The sequence below is a fragment of the Anolis carolinensis genome, chromosome 1 (assembly GCF_035594765.1).
Source record: "Anolis carolinensis isolate JA03-04 chromosome 1, rAnoCar3.1.pri, whole genome shotgun sequence".
Taxonomy (NCBI): domain Eukaryota; kingdom Metazoa; phylum Chordata; class Lepidosauria; order Squamata; family Dactyloidae; genus Anolis; species Anolis carolinensis.
The window spans coordinates 20217138-20242192 of record NC_085841.1 but is presented as its reverse complement, the minus strand read 5'-3'; the positions used below and the strand labels follow the sequence as shown (position 1 = coordinate 20242192).

The 25055-nt window shown below is 38.7% G+C and overlaps 2 protein-coding genes across 3 annotated transcripts in view; both read left to right on the top strand.

Annotated features, from left to right (window-relative positions):
• nphp1 (nephrocystin 1) overlaps nucleotides 1–1740 on the top strand; it is a 41595-nt gene extending 39855 nt beyond the window's left edge. For both annotated transcript variants that reach the window (XM_062970654.1, XM_062970663.1), the window contains one exon: nucleotides 1296–1740. In XM_062970654.1, coding sequence (XP_062826724.1) covers nucleotides 1296–1574 — 279 coding nt within the window. In that variant the 3' untranslated portion in view covers nucleotides 1575–1740. The remainder of the gene's footprint in view (nucleotides 1–1295) is intronic.
• A 3632-nt stretch (nucleotides 1741–5372) lies between these two features.
• Nucleotides 5373–24772, top strand: mall (mal, T cell differentiation protein like). The gene is made up of 4 exons (XM_003228808.4): nucleotides 5373–5613; nucleotides 18712–18879; nucleotides 19109–19246; nucleotides 23598–24772. The coding sequence occupies exons 1-4, from the start codon at nucleotides 5503–5505 to the stop codon at nucleotides 23658–23660; spliced, it is 480 nt and encodes a 159-aa protein (XP_003228856.2). The 5' UTR covers nucleotides 5373–5502; the 3' UTR covers nucleotides 23661–24772.
• The last annotated feature ends 283 nt before the right edge of the window (nucleotides 24773–25055 follow it).

Sequence of the window (25055 nt, the reverse complement as noted above, 5' to 3'; positions counted from 1 at the left end):
TGGGAGAACCTTCATTTTGAGACAGAATTATAGTTTATGTACGAGTGCACATAAAAGCCTAGTCCTGGAAAGATCTCAATGCTGTCTTTAAAGAGTCTTAAGCCTCACACTCAGCCTTTGTTAGTTCTTGAAAGTAGAGTCCCATGTTCAAATCTGTTAGCACTACTGCTGTGATGGGGAAGAATGTAAATAGTGTTCAAGCAATGCATCAATATGTTTTAGGAATTTTAGCCGGGAACAAGCTATAATCCTACTTTTGATGCAGAGGTTCTTGCTGCCCTATCTTTATGTTGATTAACAGCTCTAATCAGAATTGGGTTGTTGTGCATTTTCCAGCCTAATCAGAACATTTCTCCTTAATTTAATGGCTAGTGAGGTGTTGCTGTACAGCTGTATTACTGCACGCAGGATATTAAAGTCACTGTGGCACGAGCCTGGGTTTGATTCCTACTGAATACAGCACAGAATAGAACCAGTGTGACCATCTCATCCAAATGTGTTTACTGGTATTATGCAGTTCTAATATAAAAACATTTCTCATTGTAGTCTGTAGCCATTTTGGACCTGGGATTCACCTTTAATCCCAATTTACAACATTAGGATGATTTGAGTTTTATATTATATGTTTTCTCTCAATTTATTATGCTTTCCTTTCATTTTCTCTTTTCTAAAAAATAAATATAAACAAAACTAAGATGAGAAATAGTACTGAAGTAAGTTGCACTGCATAGAAATTGAATCCACATGTAAGAACTCGCCCACCATCTGAAGAAAGCTTTTCTATAGAAGAGTGGTCAAAGTTTTGGGTACCCAGATGTTGTTGAACCTCAACTTCCAAAGCCTCTGATATTTGGTCTAGAATCAGGCATTTATGGCACATTAGAAGAGGAGGAGCCAGCTGTGAGCAGTGGTGGTGTCCCATCCCACTGGAGATATTAACGTTTCCGCTGCTTTCGGGGGTGGGGGTGGGCTTGTGCTAAATTTAAAATTGGTGGCATAAGCAGCTAAGATAGTGATACCTTTGCTTTTTGATGGGTCAGTGTACACAAACTTTGTGTCCTTTATAATAAATTATTGTATTTATGAAGCATAAATGAATTTTGTGTTGTACTTATGTCCCTTCTCCAGGTTCTTGCTCTCTCTCCCCCCCTCTCTCTCCACACATACACACACAAATACAGATATTAAAAAATACAGAAATATCCAAAACACTTCTAGTCCCAAGTTTTTTGGAAACTCAGTTGTAGGATTCCATCAGACATTTTACGTATGTTACATTTGTTTTTCCTTTTTAGAGAGACCAGGAATTTCTGAAGTCTGTGTTCAACTTGGTGTACCATGATTCCGTCTTCCCTCTTCTCCAGTCTGTGATCCTTCCAGAATACAAATGGGCAGAAGAAGAGTCAGAAGGCACACGCTGGCGAATGATTGCTGACGTTCTGAAGAAGAACAGAGAAAAAGAGGGTGCCCTCTCCTCTCTGCTATCATCTGAAAGTCCTCACAAAGCTTTTGATATAATGGAAATAGCATATGATTTTGTAGGAGAGGCAAGGACAAATAATCCTTTGGTGTAAGTGAATTTTAAGGCTATGCATCTCTGTCAATTACTGTGTCAAAAATGCATCAATAGGCATACTGGATAATGTGGCCAAAAAGTAATATTTTTATAGATTTACTATTAAGATATGTTGGGTAACTATTTATTTTTTAAAAAACATATATAAAGTTGTTTTTTTTTAACTTTGATAATTCCTGTTGTGTTTTTATGGGGTTGCTTCCTAGCAAAAGTTGTAGTAGAAACAGATTTTGTTCAGTGCCTGAGATCATACATTGAGCAGATGGCAACTAATGCATCCCTTACATAGTACTATGACTTTCCCCTGGCTCTAGCTGTTGTGAAGCCCTGGGAGGTGGTGGGAAGAGGAGGCAGCTCAATTGATGAAGACACTGCTGGTTACATCTTGAAGGGCAGAAGAAACAAAAGAACATTGAGTTCCTTTTATTTGTCCTTCCCCTGAGAGCCTAGAGCAGTTGCATCTTCATTATCTCTCCTCTGTGAAGCAGCAACAGCTCATCTCAGTTTTTGACAGCTACTGGGACAGAAGAGCTTTTAGACATCATGTAAAGACTTAGCAAAGAGCTCTGCACTCCAACCAGAAAGAGCGAGTGAGCATGCATGTAAGCCATATACATCACAGGATGCTGCTGAATAAACACTATCATTTACTTCTATTACTTAATTTATTATAAGACAAGTGGAAAGTGGTAGAAACTCTGACTTGGTCTGGTGAATTTCAAAAATCAAATCTTTTTTGTCAATGTCATAGAATCATAGAAACTCAGACTTGGAAAAGACTAAACCGGCAATACAGGCCAACCCCCTGCCATTCAGGAATATGCAATTATAGCACTTCTGACAGGTGGCCATCCAGCTTCTGTTTGAAAACATTCAAAGGGAGAGTTCACCACATTCTTAGGCAATATATTCCATTGTCCAATGGTTCTTCCATCAGGAAGTTCTTTCTAAAGTTCAGGTGGAATCTCTTTTCTGTAATTTGAGTCTAATTCCTGTAGTTTGAATCAAAGAATTCTGATTCATTTAATTTTTCCCAAGATGGCGGTCAGATGTTAAAAAACAGAATAAACTTAAAAACACTCAAAGTTTAAAAAACAGTTAAACATGTCTTGGTAAATGCTAGTATTTATTAATAATTGTTGGAAATGAGCATATTTCTTCACTAGGGAGATACTTTTTTGAGATTTTGATGTTACGTGTAGGAGTGCATACATATCTTCCACTGTCCTTCTAACTATTATGAGAATTACTGTCATGTGTCAACATTTACCATAATATCTTTAAGAGAAGTGTCAAATTGGGCCAAAGCCTGTCATATTCAGTCTCATTCCAGTAATGACATCAGGGAATAGATATGATCAAAACTTCTCCTGGGGATCCTTGCATTACACCACAGCCTATAATTTCGGGGCTGGATGTTTGACATGGTAGGGACAGAAACAGAAATGAGAGATGTACCAACTTTTCCCCCCTTTTTCATTATGCTGTTCCACCTTGTAAGCACAACAGTGCAGGTTTTAAAGACTGGATTGTCGGATTGTTGTTTTGCAGCACAGGCTGCCTCTGAATACTTCTCTCTGCCCATGGTTTTCCTGGCATAATGCATCTCATTGAAGTGAAAGAGGCTTAAACATCCCAAGTGGCATAGCGATAGGAGTGGTCATTCCTAATGCAATTATTTTAAGATGTTTGCTTAGTGGGCCCAAAGCAGGAATCTAGCCATAACACCTGAGCAGAGATGAAACTAGTTCAGCAAGGCTAACCAGAAATAGCTCTTTCTGTTGGATGTGTTCCCAATCAATTTGCAGCAAGACAATAGAGGCCTTCAGAAAAACACGTCAGTGTTGCCCTTAGAACATTTAGAAAATGTGCTGCTATATTAATATAAGGCTTCAATCCCATCAGATATATAGATAGATAGATCTCACTCCCACAAAGTTAAGCAGCTAATTGTGCATGCTGTTTCTTTTCCCTGCAGCAGGATATGCAGATTGAGCAGACAGGATTACTGACCTTAAGGCTATAGGATTACATTTCATTTCCTATATAAATCAATATAGGAAAAATGACACATTTAGATGGCCAAATGCTTTTGGGAACCAATTATCTCATGAATTAAAACAGAATGTATTTGTATTTTGGTCTAGCACTTAGATATGAACACAAATAGCAAAACTGCCACTTGTCTAGGTTTTCCATCTGAGAAATATCATGAAGATATAGGAAGCCTCATTTTAATTTAAGTAAGTTTTGAACTATATAAATTGTCTCACAGAAGAATGGCAATAATCTCATAAGATAAAAAGTTTGGTAATTAAACAAAGATCAGAAAAATAACACTTTAAATTTGAAAATACAACCAGCCATCTGCATTAGAGATGCAAGACCTTTGTAAAAATGGAAAAACACAAAAAGACACTATTTTTTGAGAAAATGCCTCTCTAGGTCTTCTATTGTTGCTTCTGTTGGAAGACCTATAGGACTGAGAGATTCTTAACGGTAACATATTAATCAAATCTGTGAATAATCAAATCAGCAAAAGTCAATCCTGCAAATGTGGAGGGATGACTATACATGTGCATTTATTTGTTTTTGGCCATGGACTTATTCTAATATCTTTCAGAGGTCTCTTCTGCTCTGTGTTTGCGTTAGGTACAGAGGGAGCAGTCTTACATTCCACCAGTTGGGAGGAATGTAAACAATAAATGTGCATGCCCCTATTAAGCATCTTTCTCTATTTGATTACACCTTCTTCCTCCTGGCACACAATTGTTTTTGGAAACGGGTCTGTTCTCAAAACCAATACATATCAGTTACATGTTAACTCTGCTCTGTAGCACAAAGTGTGTGCACAACAGCCAAAGACAGGTTGAATGTTTTCTTTTGGACATGTAATTAAATCGGATCAAAGACAATGTGTAGCCAATTGCTGCAACCATATCATTCCTTCCCTCCAACCAAATGTCATGCTGACTCCAAAAGAAAAACAATATAATAATAATAAAACTTTATATCCCACCCCATCTCCCTGAGGAGACTCAGAGTGCCTTACAACAATGTGAATAATACAACAAAAATAAGCCACCCAATGTGATTTAGTAATGGTTTTGTTTGTTTTCCTCTCCCCAGCCTTCTTCCTTCTATATCAGCTTCCCCTTAACAGCACCTGTCTACATATTTATGCCAGCAATGGGGTGAAAAATTAGGCTGCCTTAGAGAGAAGCTCCTATGCACCCCTTTTTTTAGCCAATGGATGACTATCCTCTTTCACCAGCTGTTTTTTTTTATTGGTTGGAGTGATCAAATAACAATATAAGAAATGCCATGATAGATCAGTCCAAGACCAACCTTGTCCAACATCTGACAGAAGCCAAGCAGTTACCCAGAGGAGGCCTTTTTCCAACCTCAATTGTGAAAAAAAAATCAGATGCCAACATGTTTTCATTTGAATCTAAAACTGTTTTTAGAGTTTGTTGTCTTTCAAAATATATGTTTTCTAAAGTTTCATACTTTTAGAATAAATAGTAGTTAACTTCTAAAGATTTTTTTCTCACTGGTCACACTGGATAGAAACTGAATGAGTTGATGAAACCATTCAATAGTCCATTTAGGAAGTCCTCAAGTAATATTACAGCTGGAGTATTATGTGTGTGTATAGCCCCTCCTCCTTTCTTCTTTTTTTTAGTTTTGTTTTTATAAAGTATTTGGTCTCTGTTTTCTGACGGACTTTATTAGCCTTTGCATAGTTGATGATTTTTCTGTGATGACTTGAACAGCTACCTGCCAAGTTGGAACTGGTTTCACCCTTGACGTCCACCTGGGTGTGTCAGTGGATACTATTTTAAGCTTTGGAACCAATGGTAGTGTCACACAGATAACCAAGAGTAGCAGACTGTAAGTGCCAGAACACTTGTGATTGTATAGAAATGGATACCAAAACCTCAGGACCAGCTTCTGTCTCTCCGGTACCTGACAATATTCCGTCTGGATTAGCTGTTTTCAGAACAATACCATATGCCTTCATTTTACCAGAGCTGGTAAGTCAACAGTTTTAAAGCAATTATTTAAATAGACTAATCTATGTTCTGTTTAACAAAAAGACTTATCTACATTATGTTTAACAAAGACTTCATGCAGTGACAAACTTGTATTTGCCATAGCATAGATAGGATGGTGAGTAAAGACTTCAGGTATTTGCAGTTTTGTATGACAAACACAGGTTTCGTGCATGTTAGTTCTATTGATAATCACAGATTCAAACTTGAATAAGGAAATTCTCTCATATAAATGTGCCATCACATATGTAACTTATTAGACCAGGAAGTGTGTGTGTAAATTTAATTTACTTCAGAATGCTTCTCTAATGACTGTGAGTTTGAATTATTGGAAGATTTGGGAGCATCTGTTCAGGTTTAGCACACACCCCACTGCAATCTGTCAGAGCCATCTGAGTGCAAAGATTATTTTAAATTGGGACATCTTTGAAAGGGGAGGAATGCCAAAGAGAAAAATCAAGAGAGTTGGAAGAGATCGCAAGGTCATCTAGTCTAACCCCCTCCCATGCAGGAATACACAATCAAAACACTCTGACAGATGGCCACCCAGCCTCTGATCAAGAACCTCCAAAGTAGGAAGCTCCACCAAACTCTGAAGCAACGTATTCCATTGTCAAGCATCTCTTACCACCAGGAAGTTTTTCTTAATATATAGATGAAATCTCTTTTCCTTTAGTTTGAATCCATTGTCTCTGGAAGAAAGCAGGGAAGTAACTTCTTGGAAAGTACACTGCTGAAACAAAGACTCTGATTGCATCGAGAAAAATGTAACAATCCAGTAAGGGACAATTTGGATTAGTGCTTTTAGATCAGTCTTTTTCAACTTGATGCCATACTAGCTGTGCATGAAGGGATCTCTAGCCAACACATGGATGGCATCAGGTTGGAGAAGAGTGATTTTAAAGTGTGTGAAAGCTGTTATGTGTGCCTTCTCTCCAGCAGGAGAGAGGACTGTGTGTGTATTAATATGGAATCTAAACTTGATACTATATGATTGCATGCCCCTGCATAGTGAGCAGTTCCAGGGGCCTTTTTGGTAGTGAGTACACTGAACATACAAACTGTCACATTCAGATTATTGGTTCATTTATTCTGTTACTGTACCCTCTGATGGACAGCAGCTGTCTAAAGTCTTATACAGATCTTTTCTTGCCCTTGGTGTCAGATGCTCTTAACTGGAGAGGCTGGGGTCTGAACTTGAGTCGTCTTAGTGCCAACTATGTACCTCACCATGGAGCTACTGTTCTTTAAAAGATGTTTATGATCCTTCCTCCCTCCCTCCCTCCCCCTCCTTCCCCTCCCCCCTCCATCTAGCTAGGTCAGCTTATATCTTAATCATACAACTATCACTCTAATGTTCAATAAATATAAAAGCAAAATGTCACAAAGCAAAAAGACAGCCTTCAAAATGCAGCCAATGCGTTTTTCTAATAGTAAAATTTGGCATATGGATTTAGAAGATTGTAATCCAAAAGAGAAATTTTCCAAATATTGTACCCGCAGAGAACAATTTGGGCAGCCCTCAAATGTAGTCACTTCATTCCCAGTCAAGTGTAATCTTGATCTATCTTCCGGACACTATCTTTATCCTAGTGTATTTTCTGTATTTGTGAGATCTCTGACTTTTGGGACAGTTGACCATCCTGGATTATTCAAGCAGCAATCTGCCTAAGAAAGACATGGACAACAAGCCATTGCTAACAACGCATTACAGTGTTCAGTCCATCTGGATTGGAGAAACACTCATTTCCCATCCCTAATTATTTATCTCCTGGAGGCTGATTGCTTCAGGGATATAATAACATGCTCAGCTCATGTAGGAGTTGTTCTTTGAAGGTCTGGCTAATTACCCAGTTAAGCCTGGAGACAATGATTGTATAAATTTCACTGCTGACTGTGGCAAGACTGCATGTGTTATCCAGGGATTTAACCAAGGAAGAAAGTAGAGCTGACTAATGCAGGCCAGAGAAGGAGGAAAATAAGAGTAGCTGCAAATTAGGAGATAGACTTCTACCATATACATATAAAATGCACCTGCAGAGAAGAGAAGACCGAGCTGCTATTAATCTCCTCTCACCCCAGGCCTGGTTCTTGTAAACATTTATTTTGATTTTTGTGTGTGTCAGGAGCGACTTGAGAAACTGAAAGTTACTTCTGGTGTGAGAGAATTGGTTGTCTGCAAGGAGGACAATTGGTTGTCCGCCTTGCTCAGGGGACACCTAGATGTTTCTGTGGGAGGCTTCTCTCATGTCCCTTCATGGGAAACTAGAGCTGACAGATGGGAGCTCACCCCACTCCCCAGATTGAAACCGCCGACCTTTTGGTTAGCAATCCTGCTGGCACAAGGGTTTAACACATTGTGCCACTGGGGATCCTATTTGGAAATCAATCCCATTAATTCCAAGATAATTTCCTTCCAAATCAGTATGCTCAACATATCATTCCTGGTTTGTTCAAGAAAGAAAACAGTGCCCATCCTGGTGAAATCAGAGCAAATGCTGTAGTGAGGGAATTGCAGTGAAGAATAAGTAAAAAGGCATTACAGAAGTACTTGGCTAATTTAAATGAATTCATTTCTCCAGGGCCAGGTGAACTAAATACAAGGAAGGTTACTAAAGGAACTTGCCTGTGTAATCCCAAAGCCTTAAAGTGTTTATTATCTTTGAGATTTCTGAGCTTCCAGTGGCCATGAGGAGAGCAAATGTTGCCCCTATCTCTCAGACATCCATCTTTTGGGGACTCTTAAAACCCCACAAGCTTTTTAGCTATGCTGCAAAAGCTTCTTGTGCATGTCTTTAGAATCCCACTAGAGTCTAGGACAGTGGTTCTCAACCTGGGGTCCCCAGATGTTTTTGGCTTACAACTCCCAGAAATCCCAGCCAGTTTACCAGCTGTTAGGATTTCTGGGAGTTGAAGGCCAAAAACATCTGGTGACCCCAGTTTGAGAACCACTGGTCTAGGACTTGATGCCCAAGATAAAATCAAATGGGACCTCTGTATTTAAAGGAATTTACTTCTGATTACAGGATACTGGAAGACGTAAACATGGAAGTATTGTCTGACTCATCATAGAGTACATAGATCATAGTGCTAGTCCAGCTTACCTGTCCAAACGTATCTCCCTCAATGAATAACCTCCGAGACTAAGATCATCTGGGGAGGCCCTGCTCTCAGTCCCACCTCCTTCACAGGTGCGACTGGTGGAGATGAGAGACAGGGCCTTCTCAGTGGTGGCCCTTCAGCTCTGGAACACTCTTTCCAGTTAAATTAGATCAGCTGCCTCTCTCCTGACCTTTAGAAAGAAACTAAAAATTCTGCTGTGGAACCAAGCTTTTGGAGAGTAGCACAGTGCAGTAGGCAGCCATTAAGTGATTGTAACACGATTGGAATGGCTCCTGGATCCTGACTTAGGGTCTTGTGTTGTTTTAATAGTTTATTTTAATGTAGTGATAGGATTTTTATGATTTTTACTGGTTTTTATGTATGGTGTATATTGTATTTGTATGCTTATGTTTGTTGTGGCATTGAATTATTGCCAACTTGGATGATGCTCTGAGTCCCCTTCAGGGTGAGATAGAGTGGAGTAAAAATACAGTAAATAAATAAGTAAATTACATGGCAGGCCTTGTCTTTCATGAATCATTTGTTATCCTTAAAAGAAATAACTGAGAGGCTATCGTTTCTTTTTGAAGTAACATTGCATGGAGTGGTTAAATTTCACAGCCCTGCTTCGCTTTAAAAACCTTTTAAGAAGTTAAACTTCATGATTTGGAGAACGTGAGAAGTCATGTTCCCAAGTCAGCTCTATGACGCATGGATTCTACCTCTGTTGGACTTTGCCTTTGATGTGGGTAGGGTGAAGTACTATTCAACTAATTGGAGAAAGTGACAAACTGTTGATAACACAGACATCAATAAGAAACCTCTGTTTTGTAGAAGAGAAAGATAGGCGTGATCCTGTGATATGACTGACACACCTTGTTAAATCACAGTTTCAGAATGGGCAATACGTTTTCAAAGAAATAGAAAGTACATACAGTCAACAACAACAAATCAGTGGAACAGTGGCTGTTCCAAACAGGCAGGAGAAAGAAATATTGAGAAACAGGAGAGTTCAGTCCCTAGCCTGACATCTTCACACCCTAAAAATGTATTTCACATAAAATAAGAAATTAAGAAAAACAAGTATTACCATATTTCAGGGTTACATTAAAGGATGCAATTTAATATATTTGGAATGGAAAGGAAAGGAATGTTCACTGCTTAAACTGTATGGTTGTATTGGTGAATCTACACTGGAGAGGTAATGCAATTTGATATCACTTTAACTGCAATGGCTCAATGCTATGGAATCCTGGTACAGTAGAGTCTCACTTATCCAACATAAACGGGCCAGCAGAACGTTGGATAAGTGAATATGTTGGATAATAAGGAGGGATTAAGGAAAAGCCTATTACACATCAAATTAGGTTATGATTTTACAAATTAAGCACCAAAACATCATGTTACACAACAATTTTGATAGAAAAAGTAGTTCAGTAGACATTAATGCTATGTAGTAATTACTGTATTTACGAATTTAGCACCAAATATCACAATGCATTGAAAACATTGACTAAAAATGCGTTGGATAATCCAGAACGTTGGATAAGTGAGACTCTACTGTAGTTTGGTGATGCAGCAGCACTCTTTGACAGAAAAGACTGAAAAATACCTTTTAGGAGAACACAGTAACTTTTGAAAACATGTAGCCCCCTGCAGACTTGATAAGTGATGTTTTGATTATTTGAATTTTAAAAGCAGGTTTTAAAGATTTCTCTCCTCCACTCTCTCCTGAGAACCTGCCTGCTTCTTAGGAAGGGCGGATCACTCTAAGGTACTCAATGGGAGGATATGTCTGAGTAAGCACATGTCAGTGATATGAAAAGTTCAAGATGTACTTTTCCCTCCTTTCTTGACACTGATGAGGTAGTTCTAAGTATGTTTGGCTGCACTTTTACAGAAATATGTGTGTTTTTATATGAATTGTTGAAGTAATTATGTAGGAACTGACGTTGGAAATAATTACTACAGGTGGTTTTCATAATTTTAAAGTAGATAGTGAAGACATTAAAATATTTCAAGATTTTCCACACCTTGGCTCAGTCATTAATCAGAACTGAGACTTCAGTTAAGAAATCAGAACATTCGGGATATGGAAGGGCAGCTATGAAGGAACTGGACAAGATCCTGGAGGGTAAGGTTAGGATTGTCCATGCCATTGCATTTTCCCATTTCTATGTATGGTTGTGAAAGCTGGACAGTGAAGAAGGCTGATAAGAAGAAAATCAACCCATTTGGAATGTGGTGCTGGAGACGAGTTCTATGGATATTGTGGACTGCTAAAAAGGCAAATCAATGGGTCCTAGAGCAAATTAGACCTGAACTTTCCTCAGAAGCCAAGATGACAAATCTGAGACTATGGTACTTTGGAGATATCATGATAAGACCGGATTGTCTAGAAGAGACAATAATGCATGGTAAGGTAGAAGGCAACAGGAAAAGAGGAAAACCTTATTATAGATGGATGGATTCAGCCAAGGAAGCCATGGTCCTTATTCTTCAAGACCTGAATAGGGCTGTTGAGGAGAGGGTGACTTAGAGGTCTCTTCTTCATGGGGCCAATATACATTCAAAGTTGGCAATTAGCAACAATAAACCATCAAAGGAGAATTATGTGACAGATGATCTGGAAGCTGAAACTTCCAGATCAAAATAAAATACTTGCATAAATATAATTTTCCTTCTTGTGTCATTGTAGGTTGGCTTCATAGGTATCCATATTGTACCAGAGAGAGGAACAGCTTTTGTGTTTGTGAGATCTCTGGCTTTTGGGCCACAACTCTGGGGTCAATGATCTCAAGAGTACAATCAATTCATCCCTGTTGTTTATTTCATTTTCTTCTATTAATGACTGCTTCTGAATTGTTTGTTAAGATAGCCTACAATAGCTAAAAGTTAACTGTTGTTCACTAGTAAGAGTAGTTGAGGTGCCCATGTGACATAGTGGTTTGAACATTGAACCATGACTATGGAGATCAAGGTTCAAACCAACACTTAGCATGAAAATAAAATGGGTGCCTTTGGACAAGTCACAGTCTCAGCCTCAGAGGAAGGTGATGGCAAACAAATCTGAACAAAAGATTCTGAACAAATCTTGCAAATGAAATCATGTAATAGGTTTGCTTTAGGGTCACCAAAATAACTTGAAGGCTTGCATCAACAATTAGTTGCTGGAGGGGTTTTTTTTTTACAAGAAGTTATCTACAGGCTTCTGCTGTAGGAGATTTGTAGTTTATCTTACAGAGTCCAGTTCAATGATTTCTGGGTGGAGACCTTGTACAATTGCTGGCCAAAAAGGGAGGAAGAGAGAATGGGCGTGGAGGCAATTGAGAAGAATCATTATCACAAAATGGGTGAGGTCCTGTGGTGTTGCTGCCTTGGTAACAAGGCTTGAAGGGAAAAAAACATGATTATTAATCTTTAAATAGCATGCAGGAATTCACACGGCATAACAATGGAGTTATGGCAGGTCCAAGGGTGTAGCGATGGAGATGGCGGTGGTGGGAATAAGTGCTTGGCTCTCTAAAGAATAATTCTCCCCCCACCATGAACATTTCCTTCATTTTCCAAATTTCTAAAATTGCAATAACTTAAAACTTAATTTGAACATTTAGAAAGAGAGTTTAGAAACTGAATGGAAATGGACAAGCAAAGTGAGCAGGGGATTGCTAACACATCAAAAAAGAAGAATGATGTGAACAGGATTTTTGTGTGTTTTCCAGGCTGTATGGCCATGTTCCAGAAGTGTTCTGTCCTGACGTTTCGCCCATATCTATGGCAGGCATCCTCAGAGGTTGTGAAGTATGGTCATACAGCCCGGAAAACACACAAAAACCGTGTGATTCCTGCCATGAAAGCCTTCAACAACAATTATGTGAACAGTATTAATATCTTTGCCTGCAAGGCTAGGCATTTAAGAACTAAAGGGAAAGTTATGGTAGTTCTTTTGTTTGTTAATTTTTGTAAGTCAGCTTTGATTTATGAACAAGAGATCTCCAGGTCACCCTGTTATCGATAGCCCTGCTCTGATCATGCGAACTCAGGACTATGAATCTTGATTGAGTTCATTCAGCTTTATCCCTAAATATGCTATGTTAGTATTTCCCATCTAAGGAAACATTTACACTGTAGAATTAAGGTAGTTTTAACCACCATGTCTCAATGTTATGGAAACCTGGGATTTGTATATTGGTAAAGCACTAGCACTTTTTGGCAGAGAATGTTAACAACTTTGGACAACTACTACAACTCCACGATTGCATGGAAAGGCACAAAATGAATACGAAAACAGAGACTGCATTGTGCTTCTTTCTAAAGAGAAAGTTGTGATTGCTGGGTTACATCCAACCTTATATGATTAGATTTTATGTCCATGCAATGAAACTTTCCTCTGTTCAATGCCTTTTCCATAAATCTGTTTCAGAAGGTCCCCTAAGGTTACGGAGGAAAATTTTGGAAACACATAGAGAAAGCCGAGGGGAAAAAGGGCTTTTGTTAGTTTGGTAAATGGTCAGACTTGGGCTGGGCTTAGCACAGTAGGCTAAACTGCTTTGCTGCAGAAAAACCCTGCCGATTGAAAGGTCAGCAGTTTGAGCCTGGGTCGGGGTGAGCACCCGCCATTAGCTCCAGCTCACCTGCCCACCTAGCAGCTTGAAAGCAGAAATGTGAGAAGATAAATAGGTACCGCTTTTAGTGGTGAGGTAACTACTCACCACTACCATGCTCCTCGGCATGGTAGATGGAATGACAGCACCCCCCCCCCCGTGGTCAGAGTTGAGCACAGCCTCCAAGATGTCAGAAATGAGAAAAACTGCCTTTAACTCTGTTTGTGTTGTCTGTTCTTGTTAATTGTATAATTGGGATTGAATGTTTGCCATAAATATCTTCTGTAAGCTGCTCTGAGTCCCCTTTGGGGTGAAAAGAGTGGGGTAGAAATACTTTAAATAAATACATAAATACATACATACATACATACATACATACATACCTGGTTTGTAAATGGCCTTTGCTGTTGTGTGCCTCTAAGTCATTCCTGACTTACAGAGACCTGAAGGTGACCCTGTCATGGGGTTTTCTTGAATTCGTTCAGAAGAGGGTTAATCTTATCTTCCTCTGAGGTTGAGAGACTATGACTTGCCCAACGGCACCTGTAGGTTTTCATAGTTGCGTGATTTTAACCCTGGTCTTCCAGTGCTCTTGTTGCCCTGAGTCCTCTCAGAGGTGAGAAGGGCGGGTAAAAGTATAATAAATAAATAAATAATCAAATGCTCAAACCACTATACCATGCTGGCTCCTGAAAGCAGACTTATACGTGGGAAAAGTCAAAACTTGGAAATGTTACTTTTGTGATTTCAAATTCCGAGAATCCCACAAGCCTGTGCTGGTTGAGGAGCTGTATTCCAAAAAGTACAATTTCCAACTTCTGGGGAAAGTGGTATATCAAAATAAACCCAAGAGACCAGAAATATGTAGAGTTGTTTGTTAGTGTGCAATCTAAATGTGGATGTAGGGGAAAATATGCATTGCATTAACTATTTGCAGTCTCATTTTAAATATGTTTAGCAGCAGCTGCATGCAATGCAGTGTATATAGCACTGCAGACCACACAGACTGCAGTGGATTGCGGGAAGGGGAGTCTGAGTTTGAAAGACTATTTTATTTATTATATTTTCTTCCATTTTTTTACCTTAATCCATACTGTAGTAATTATTATTATTTTAAATATATATTGCACTTTTCAAATTAGGATTGAAGTGTGGGATTATTAGCTGCCTTGAGTCCCAAGGGGAGAAAGGTGGGGTATAAATAAAGTAAATAATAATAATAATAATAATAATAATAATAATAATAATAATAATAATAATCAAAAACTAGGCAACTCCTGCAGTATCCAGATTCTAGGGATGCCTATTGCATACATCTATAAAAAGATCCAGTTCAGGTGCCTCTTCACACCTGCTTACTCTATCATTTCAACAAGGTGACCATTTTCAATTTATGTACTCCACAGATCTCCAGAACATAAGTTGCAATTGCAAAAGAGAAAGGGACAGTATAAAGTGAGGATTTACCCACTTCTTGGAAGCATTCTTTTAGGAGACATGGGAGTTCTAAATTATGTTAATAATTGCCACAAAAACCCAGAGTGGTATTTAATGGCTTCAAACTACAGGAAAGGAGATTCCACCTGAACATTAGAAAGAACTTCCTCACTGTGAGAGCTGTTCGGCAGTGGAACTCTCTCCCCCAGACTGTGGTGGAGGCTTCTTCTTTGGAAGCTTTTAAGCAGAGGCTGGATGGCCATCTGTCGGGGGTGCTTTGAATGCGATTTCCTGCTTCTTAGCGGGGGGTTGGACTAGATGGCCCATGAGGTCTCTTCCAACTCTACTATTCTATGATTCTATGATTCTAATGTGATTAACTAAATGTGCATCACAAGTGTATCGCAGTTAGTGAAACTGAAAATGCATATTAAAAATATGTGCTTCAGTAAGCAAAGCCTCCTTTTTACGTTCACCCAGCTCTGCCCTCATTCCCATTCTTAGCTGGAAGGGTTTTTTTTTAAATAGCATTGGCATTTGAAGTAGGAGGAGGTATGAGAAACACAGACCTTCAATGGGTTATAACCCTATGTCTGTAGTAAATAATGCAATCAACAAAGCCTGAACTGGGGAAAGTGTGGGACTTGCTGATTCAATGGCATCCCCACCTGCAACAGGCAAGACAAATGTCAGCTCTTTCCAGTATCTTTTTACTGGGGCCGGGCTGTGGCGCAGGCTGGTAAACAGCTGCTGCAACAAATCACTCTAACCATGAGGTCATGAATTCGAGGCCAGCCCGTGGCGGGGTGAGCACCCGTCAATTAAAAATAAAATATAGCCCCTGCTCATTGCTGACCTAGCAACCCGAAAGGTAGTTGCATCTATCAAGTAGGAAATAAGGTACCACTTATAAAAGTGGGGAGGCAAGTTTAACTAATTTACAACATTGGAATGAGGAAGTGAGGAATTGCCATCAGAGTGGATGATGAAGCAGCTGCTCCCCCGTGGCCAGAATCGAACATGCCCTCAGGAGAAGGTTAAATTGCCTCTGTGTCTGTCTGTCTGTTGTCTCTGTCTTGGTTCGATGTGTTTATGGGCATTGAATGTTTGCCCTATATGTACATAATGTGATCCACCCTGGGTCCCCTTTGGGGTGAGAAGGGCGGAATATAAATAATGTAAATAAATAAATTAACGATTTGTGAATCTCAAATAAAAGGAGATGGCGAAGAAGACTACATGCTAAAAATTATAAATATATTTGATCATCATAATGGAAATCATTAGAAAAATAGATACTGGTGAAAGAAAATGCCACCCTTGAATACATTAGAGAAGCCTTAGCTTTTTATGGGAAATGAACAGTAATACACATTTGCCAAGGAATATATGAGCTTGTAGCAATAATGTAATGTGATAGAGATGAAAATAGTTTTAATAATAATATAATAATAATAACTTTATTTTTATACCCCGCCCCATCTCCCCGAAGGGACTCGGGGCGGCTTACATGGGGCCTTGCCCGATAAAACAATCAAATATCAAAACACAGCAATAAAACAGTTATCCAATAAAAACATCAATTACAGTAAAAACAATCGTTAAAATCAACATAAAACATACAATATTAACACTGGAGACTAATTCATAGAACCCAGGCAAAGTGCAACATGTGCCGAAATGGGGAAGGTAATTTCACAGTTGAAATGGACAAAGTGCAATATAGCATTGGCAACACCTCGAGAATGGGGCTATTATAAAATGGGCAGATAGATCAGTCCGACACCAAATTATCAAAGGCCTTTTGAAAGAGCCAGGTTTTTAAGCTCCTACGGAAGGAGAGGAGGGTAGTTTTCAGAAGAAAATATATAAATATCTAACTGCTTTATGATGCCTTTGTACTGGCTTTGAAAAATATTCCCCAGTACCTTTCTTTGGTGCAGAGAGAAATAAAATAAAGTTGGATCTCTACTCCAGTATATTTTTCATTTGGGCTAAAAGAACCACAAGTGATTTTTGACATCAAACTCTGGTGTTCCTGAGAAATCATGCCCAGGAACACGTCTACTTTATTATCTGAGGTATAGTGCAAACCCCCATATCCACAGAACTGCTGCCTGCAGTTTTATTTAACCACATCTGACAAAATATGGCATCTCTAGCCATTTTCTAGGTTCTCGCATGTTGGTATTCTTGGGCTGGAGAGCCTTCATTTCAATAGCCTTTGTGGTTATCTGCTTACATGGTCATGCTGTACACTTGTAATTTAGGCTGTGGTTTTTAAAAAGAGGCAAATAACAATGAATATCACTATGTAGCAATTACAACTTCTTTCATTTTTTAATGTGATAGAGGTAGCAGGATATTTGTTGTTTTGGGTATTTCTTAGATTTATATCTCACCTTTCCCCAATCAAGGACTTCACATTTACAAATAAGTTTCTCCTGCCCATTTTTATCCTCACAATGTCCCTGTGATGTAGGTTCATGACCTCTCCAAACATTCTGAAACATTCTGAGTGTAACATTCTGATTTTCTTTCCTGTTCTTTGCCCAATATATCCTTTTGCAGAACATGCATTCCAATGTCAAGATAAATATGAATAATTTTCAGACATAACCACATGGACTTGATATTATGAAAGGCCAGCATACATAGAGATGTTTCAATGTATCCACATCTGATTATTAGCAGTCATCTGCTAATAATTTCAGTATGAGCAATTATTCTGGCCTATTTTTGCCATGACAGAATCGCTTCCCAGTTTTGGTGCAGCTACACCATGTTTTCGGATAAGCAATTGTTTGTGTTTCTGCCCATGAGTCATTCTGCATACTCATACTAACCACCCTTTCTGATGCTCCTTTTACTGGATTAGACTTTCTTAATCAGTGGTTCTCAACCTGTGGGTCCCCAGATGTTTTGGCCTTCAACTCCCATAAATCCTAACAGCTGGTAAACTGGTTGAGATTTCTGGGAGCTGTAGGCTAAAACACTTGGGGACCCATAGGTTGAGAACCACTGCTCTAAATGGAAGGATTAAATTCTTCTGTTGCTGTTGCATCACTATACATATCAATAGCAACAACCATGTGGACCATCAGTTGTTGTTGAAGAACAGATCCTCAATACTGACTGCGAGCTGCTGTCCAATTACATCTGGGGGGGGGGCATATTTCCCCTTTCCTTTGGGTCTTATTACACCACTCTGTTATGCTGCGTCATTCTATTTATATCCACCCCAGTTAGTTTTGTGAAGGTAGACAATGATTGCTGACACTCTCTATTGCTTCCCTGCCACATTTGGGTGTTAAGAGTGGCCTTTGTACTTTTTTTCATTCACATTAGTGGCATCATTACCGACTTCTGTACTCTGCCCCTCACTTGATGATTGGTTCATCATATATTGTTTAAAAAGCTTGCCATAATAGAACTAAGACTACACAATACCGGGACAAACTATTATGTTACGATGATACAACAGCAAACAAACAAAAACCAGAAATCAGAAGAGAAGGTTAAGAGGGGTTTAAGCTGACAAGAAAAGTAACTTTCCATGCTATGAGGTTTGAGGATTCCCTGCCAGAGATTTCCTTGAAAATCCTTGGGAGAGGAATAACCTGGCCACATCCACACCACATGAATCATTTACATAAGAAAGCCCCTGCAATTGAATGAATAGTTGTGGGAAAAGGAGGACATTCATTGATTATTTTCAAAGTAAAAAAATACCCACATTTTAAATAGGGTTACAAACTTGGTAGATACAAGAAATGCTGTGGATGTAGCATATCTTTCAGTAAGGTCTTTGACAAGGTCCCCTATGAGCTTCTTTCAAACAATCTAGTAAAATGTGAGCTAGACAATTCTACTAACATATGGTAAATAAAATAAGCAAGTAAGTAAATAAATACATTTTGTTCTTCTCTCCTAACAGATCTTTGGCTGCTGGGTTTGGATTCTTGTAGCAGCTACCAACGTATACTTCCCTTTGCTGCAAGGATGGGTTATGTATGTGTCGGTCAGTTCTTTTGTCATCTCCCTGCTGCTTCTACTGTCTTACCTGTTTGGCTTCCACAAAAACTATGATTCATGGAAAATTCTGGTAAGAAAATCTGCATAAATTGGATAGATTTACAAGAGGAAGAATTTTGGGATGGCTATGAATATATTTTCCTAATTATTATGAATATATCTTCATTTGTATGAGAAATTGGCTGCAGATTTCCACTTTACTTTTTAAATATTACTAATTATAATACTTTATTCGTAGCCTACCCTATCTCCCCTAGGCTTTGGATCTAGATACATACTGTTCTAATTTTTCTTCCCAGGATAGTCTTTATCACGGAGCCACTGGCATCTTCTACATGAGTGCTGCAGTGTTGCAGGCGAATGCAACAATCCGTTCTGAGACAGAAGTGCCAAACGAATATATACCCCGCTATTATCAGCTCAATGTTGCGGCCACGGTAAGATACCCTCAACAGTCCACCCCAATTATCGCAGGTTTGAAAATTGTTCATGTCTAAAGGAGTGCTGAAATGGTGTCCCCAATTCTGTCATTCAGCTGGTTTGCAATAGTTTTTCCAAACTGGTTGTTTAAATATTTTGGGTTTATTTAACTGCTTGTTGTGAGGACAAAAAAACAAAAGGTTTTGCTCAGCCCTCTTCCTCCAATTGGTGTATGTTTTGAGTCATTCCCAGTTCCCTTAGCTGGTGGTCACAGCAGGAAGCCAAAAGCTTTCCTGGCTAGCCCCAGCAGAGGTGTATGCCATTGGGATGTTCACAAATTTCTCTCGGCATCTGCTTTTCAGGAGTATGGTCCAGAGTGCATTACAGTTTAGTACAGGAGTCCCCAAACTTTTTAAGCAGAGGGCCGGTCCACAATCCTTCAGACTGTTGAGGGGCCGAATTATCATTTGAAAAAAAAAATACAAACAAATTCCTATGCATTCTGCACATGTCTTATTTGTAGTGCAACAACAACAACAACAACAACAACAACAACAACGAAAGAACAATACAATATTTAAAAATGAAAACAATTTTAACCAACATAAACCTATTAGGATTTCAATGGAAAGCGTGGGCCTGCTACTGATAGTCAAGTTAATTAGGATTGTTGTTGTTGTTGTGTGCCTTCAAGTCATGTCAGACTTTGGCCTAGCCTAAGTCTAAAATTAATTATTTATTTACTGCATTTATTTACTACATTTATATCCCACCCATCTCACCCCGAAGGGGACTCAGAGTAGCTGTATGTACATACAATAATATATTATTTGCATAACACAATATTAGCATTATATATTACTAGATTGAACTATACCACTATACTATTATATAATATGTAATATATAACATATAATTAATATTATTATATGGTATTACTATTAGTATTATATTGTATAACATAAGATTCTTATCAATATTATATGTATATACAATATATTATATTATTAAAACTGATATAAAAAATATTATATTATAAAACTGAGGGCGGGGGCCAGATAAATGACCTTGGAGGGCCGCATCTGGCCCCCGGGCCTTAGTTTGAGGACCCCTGGTTTAGTATATCAAAAGCCTTTGAAAGGTCAATGATGAAAATTGCATGCCCTGATAAATTTGTGAACATTCTGTGACTCCTCCGTGGTGACATAATGGCAATAGTCTTGGACAGCAATGGCTCCCAATGTGAACCATTTAAGATGGGATGTGTTATTGCCCCAAACATGTTGATCGGAAGCTTCCCACTGGTGTGGAAATTACATATCAGACAGATTGCAAGTTCTTTAGCCTCAGCAGGTTGAAAGCCAAAAGTAAGGTCATAGCACCTTTATTATAGAACTCCAATATGCTGATGATAATGTAGTCTGAGCTCATTCAGAGGAAGACTTAAGAATCACCTTAAATACATTCACAGAAGCATATGAAAACATATGGAACATTTGTAAGGGTACCAAGATGCTTTTTTAAAAAGCTATTGCCTTTCCAACTCTGTTGTACATCTGTGAAACATGGTCTGTCTACAAACATCACTCTCAACTTCTGGAAAGATTTCATCAGTGTTGCCTTTGAAAAATCCTGCAAATCTCTTGGGAAGACAGGCAGACAAATGTCAGCATTCAGGAAGAAGCAAAGACCACCAGCATTGAGGGTATGATTCTTTGCCAGCAACTTTGCTGGACTGACCAAATTGTCCAAATGCCTGATCACTGTCTTCAAAAGCAGTTAACTTTATTCTCAACTCAAGAATGGAAAACGGAATGTTAATGGACGGCAAGAGATTTAAAGCAAACCGAAAAAAATGTGGAATACATTCCAAGAAGTGGGACGCCCTGGCCCTCAAGTGTTGTAACTGAAAGTTAGTTGTTACCAGGAGTGCTATGGTATGTATTTTGAAGAGGCACAAATAGGGGCGAAAGGGAGAAATGTGCCAAGAGGAAGATGCATCAAGCAAACCCTTGTCAGGATTGCCTTTCACCTGGAAACCTATGTTCCCATTGTGAAAGACCATGTGGCTTCAGAATAGGTTCCTATAGTCACCTACCAACACACTGCCAATGCTCTACCCTTGGAAGGCAATCATACTCAGTCATAAATGATAGCCTGTGATGATGATGATGATGTATGACACTGGGGAAGACTAAAGAAAAAGAAAAGAAAAGGCAGCCAGATATTGTCTTACAGGCATCCTCAATTGAAGAAGTGTAGCTGCATCTGTGGAGTGTCTGAATTCTTGTGATATTAAACCATTATGATAAAACGTCGCCTGCTCCTCTTGCTTTCCCTTCTTTTTTCTTTCTCTCTCTATTGTGCATATCCTGTGGTTTCCTTTATACAGTTGCATTTATAAAACAATAAAATGTGATACATAGTTTTCTAAGAAGGGGTTACTTTATTCAAATGAGCTGATGTGAATCTTAATGGTGCCCAGAGGAATTCAGAGAAAGGTTTACACAACACATGCCTCAAAGGGCACATTGTTTGTACCGTAATGTTTATAGTTCATCACATTATGATAGATTATGTTCATTTCCTACTGATTAGCTCAATTAATTAAGTCATCCAGCGTGTACACACACACTGTTCCTCTGATAGACTATGTTTGCTTAATGATTTAACTTTAGCAAAATGATTAATTTTAAAACAGTACAAGCAGTGAAACAAACTTTCAAAGACAGTGTATAACCTTTGGTATCCGAGTTTACACCTGCAGGTTGAATAACCGGAAATTCCAAAGGGTTGATGCCAAGATCGATTTCAGCTAGAGTTCTATATTATGTGTCATCAAGTCATTAAAAGTTTTATCCTGAAATGATTGGCCTAAAAAGAATTGTGAATGTAGCAGTTAATGTGTAAATGACTCAAGGAATACATTTAAAGCTGTGTTGTTAATTGCTATCGCATCATCTTTAATTTATGGCTTATAGGAGAGCTCTAAACAAAGCCCTAATAAATGCTGCAAACTAGGGCCATGCCTTACTTTATTAAGTTTATCCACTGGCAATCCAGTCTTCTTCTTTTAACACTGATTCCTGCATTACAGAGCCTAATAGTCTTTTCCAGTGAGTTATGCCTTCCCATTACGTCCAAATTATGATAGCCTTGTTCTGTCATTGACTTCTAATGAGCTCAGGTGTTCTCCCCAACCTGGTGACACCACCAGGGCTAAATGCTATGGAATACTGGGATTTTAATTTATTGAGGCACCAGTACACTTTGATAAAGAAGACTAAAGATCTTGGAAACTCCAATGTTTCCCAAGCATTGAGCACTGGCAGTTAGTGATTCTACAGTATTATAAATGCACCCTTAAAGACTGTATTTAGGGCCAGAACATTTAAGTATTCTGAGACATGGAGTGTTGTTTTCTAAATCCATTTGTTTGAGTCCTTAACCTGAGCTAAATCAATAAGATTTAGTCAAGACATACCTCAGAAAAATCCAACCTATTTGCTCAGGTCACACACATATCTACAGGGAGTTTGGCAATGTTTTCTGAAGGGCAATTCCTTTTTATGCACCTGCTCCCTTGCCACCTGCTCCACTGATATAAAAGTACACAAACAATTGAAAAAAATTGTCCCCTCAGAAGTGTTATTTATTTATTTGTTATGTTTGTATTTCATTTTATTCTCCACTAATCCTGGGGGGGGAAGTCAAGTTGGAAAACAGTGAATGCTCAAGGCCATGAACTTCTGAACTTCTGAAGGAAGGGTCAAATTTGGATCTTCTTAGCTGTATAATTTTCCCCCTGTGTCCATGGACTCTGCATCCAAAGATTCAACCATCCACACCTTGAAAATCTTAACAACAAAAAGACTCTAAAGCAAACCTTGATTTTGCCATTTTCATAATGGATAACATTTTATTATGCCATCATTTATAATGGGACATGAGCATCCATTGTAGGGTCTTGGAACCAAACCCTAACAGTTAACCAAGGGTCCTTTGGGGTCTGATATTCTAACCTGCTCGAGTAAAGTATAGGGTTGGTTGAAACAACATGAAAAATCCCGTAGACCTATCACTGTAAGAGAAATAGTGTAACATAGTGATTTGAGTATTGGACTATGTCTCTGGTGACTTGAATCTGCTCTTGGCCATAGAAAACCAAGGTGTCTTCACACTCTCTCAGACTTAGTGGAGGCATAGACAAACTACCTCTGCACATACCTTGCCAAGAAAAACCCATCATAGGTTTTTTTTTCCCACCTCAGGAATGCCATAAGTTGGAAACAACTTGAAGGCACACAACAACAACAACAGATATATGTACATACAAATGTATTTATTTTTCTGTTTCTTTTTCCTCAGTTCTTCGCATTCATCACTACGCTGCTGTATATTTTGCATGCCTTCAGCCACTACTACCACTGAAAAATGCCGGGGGGGAAAAAAACATCATGAGGCCAAAGTCAACCTCGAAGAAAGACACGACTTGGGATTTGTGCTCCAAAACAGATTGTTAACATTTGTGTAAGAACAGAGCTCAGGCCTTTCATCCTCAAGCGCATTCTCGTGCTGGGTTTGGTTCAAACGTGCACTCTGTTCATTTTATGCCATGCTCTGTATGAAAACTCACCCAAATCTTGATTACACAATATTTCCAGTTGTGCAATATCACATTGTTTTGGCCTTGTAAAGCCTGTGTAAATAATATACTCATTTATTTAAGAAGTAGTTTTTCCAAACCTGTTCTCTTCAAGGGAAACATTTCTGTGCCAATTCCACTTCTGAGAAACCTTCATAGGTCCTCTGTGTAAGCATAGCATGTTGCAGAACGTTCTGGGATATGTTTTAAAATTGCTGTCAGGCATTGTTGGAAAAGTTCTATTTCCATACACATTATGCATGCCCTGAAATGCATCTTTTATCATGTCTCTCAAGGAAGCTTGTTTGGTTGTGGATTGTAGTTTCCTCTGTAAGGTTTCAGAGTACAGTATTCCTAACTTCCTTGGAAGATAGCTTGAAAACCATTCCCTCAAGCAGTTGGGTTAACAACATGTTATAATGTCTAAATGACTGAATTCACATGTTATTTTTGATGTAATATTGTTGCCCTATAATCATTTTTGCATCAGCTTTTCATGGGAATTGTACCTTGAGAATGTAAGTGTTTGCAAAGGACAGCAATGTGTATTTACTTTATGGGAGGAATGGTTAATTTCAACATAATCAGTATACCACTTGCAACTATATGGGAGCACATTAATAAGAAAAGCTCATCCTGTGAAACTGAAAAGGTCTTCCCGGTTCTTATATCATCAGATCTAAAAGTCGTGAATGAGCTCACCCTTATATTTTCATAATACTGATGTATGTACAATTTTTCTATCTTTACTTATTACATAGCAAGTTTGTTTTAATGGGGAAATATGAAGTAACTTATTGGTGAACCTGTATGTTTTTTAATATTATTTTCTTCATTTTATATTGCTGTTTTAGTTATCTATCCTTCTCCTGGACAATATGACTGACTTTCCTCTCTTTGCCTGGCTCATGTGTGTCTTTTTTGTTGATGCTGTCATTGCGGTCTACTCAGATAATTGCCAAGAGTAACTTCTGACTCTTGCTTCAACTGCATGGAAAGTATTTCTGTTACAATGGTGGGTTTATATCCTTGGCTCTGGATAGTGTCTAGACCAGGCATGGGCAAACCTTGGCCCTTCAGATGTTTTGGACTTCAACTCTCACAATTCCTAACAGCCTACTGGCTGTTAGGAATTGTGGGAGTTGGAGTCCAAAAGTTCAAAGTTGGAGATTTTTGTAGTT

Coding starts and splice junctions, on each gene's coding strand:
- mall (XM_003228808.4), top strand. CDS start 5,503: ATGGATACCAAAACCTCAGGACCAGCTTCTGTCTCTCCGGTACCTGAC. Junction 18,880..19,108: donor ATGATTCATGGAAAATTCTG/GTAAGAAAATCT, acceptor TTTTCTTCCCAG/GATAGTCTTTATCACGGAGC. Junction 19,247..23,597: donor AGCTCAATGTTGCGGCCACG/GTAAGATACCCT, acceptor CTTTTTCCTCAG/TTCTTCGCATTCATCACTAC.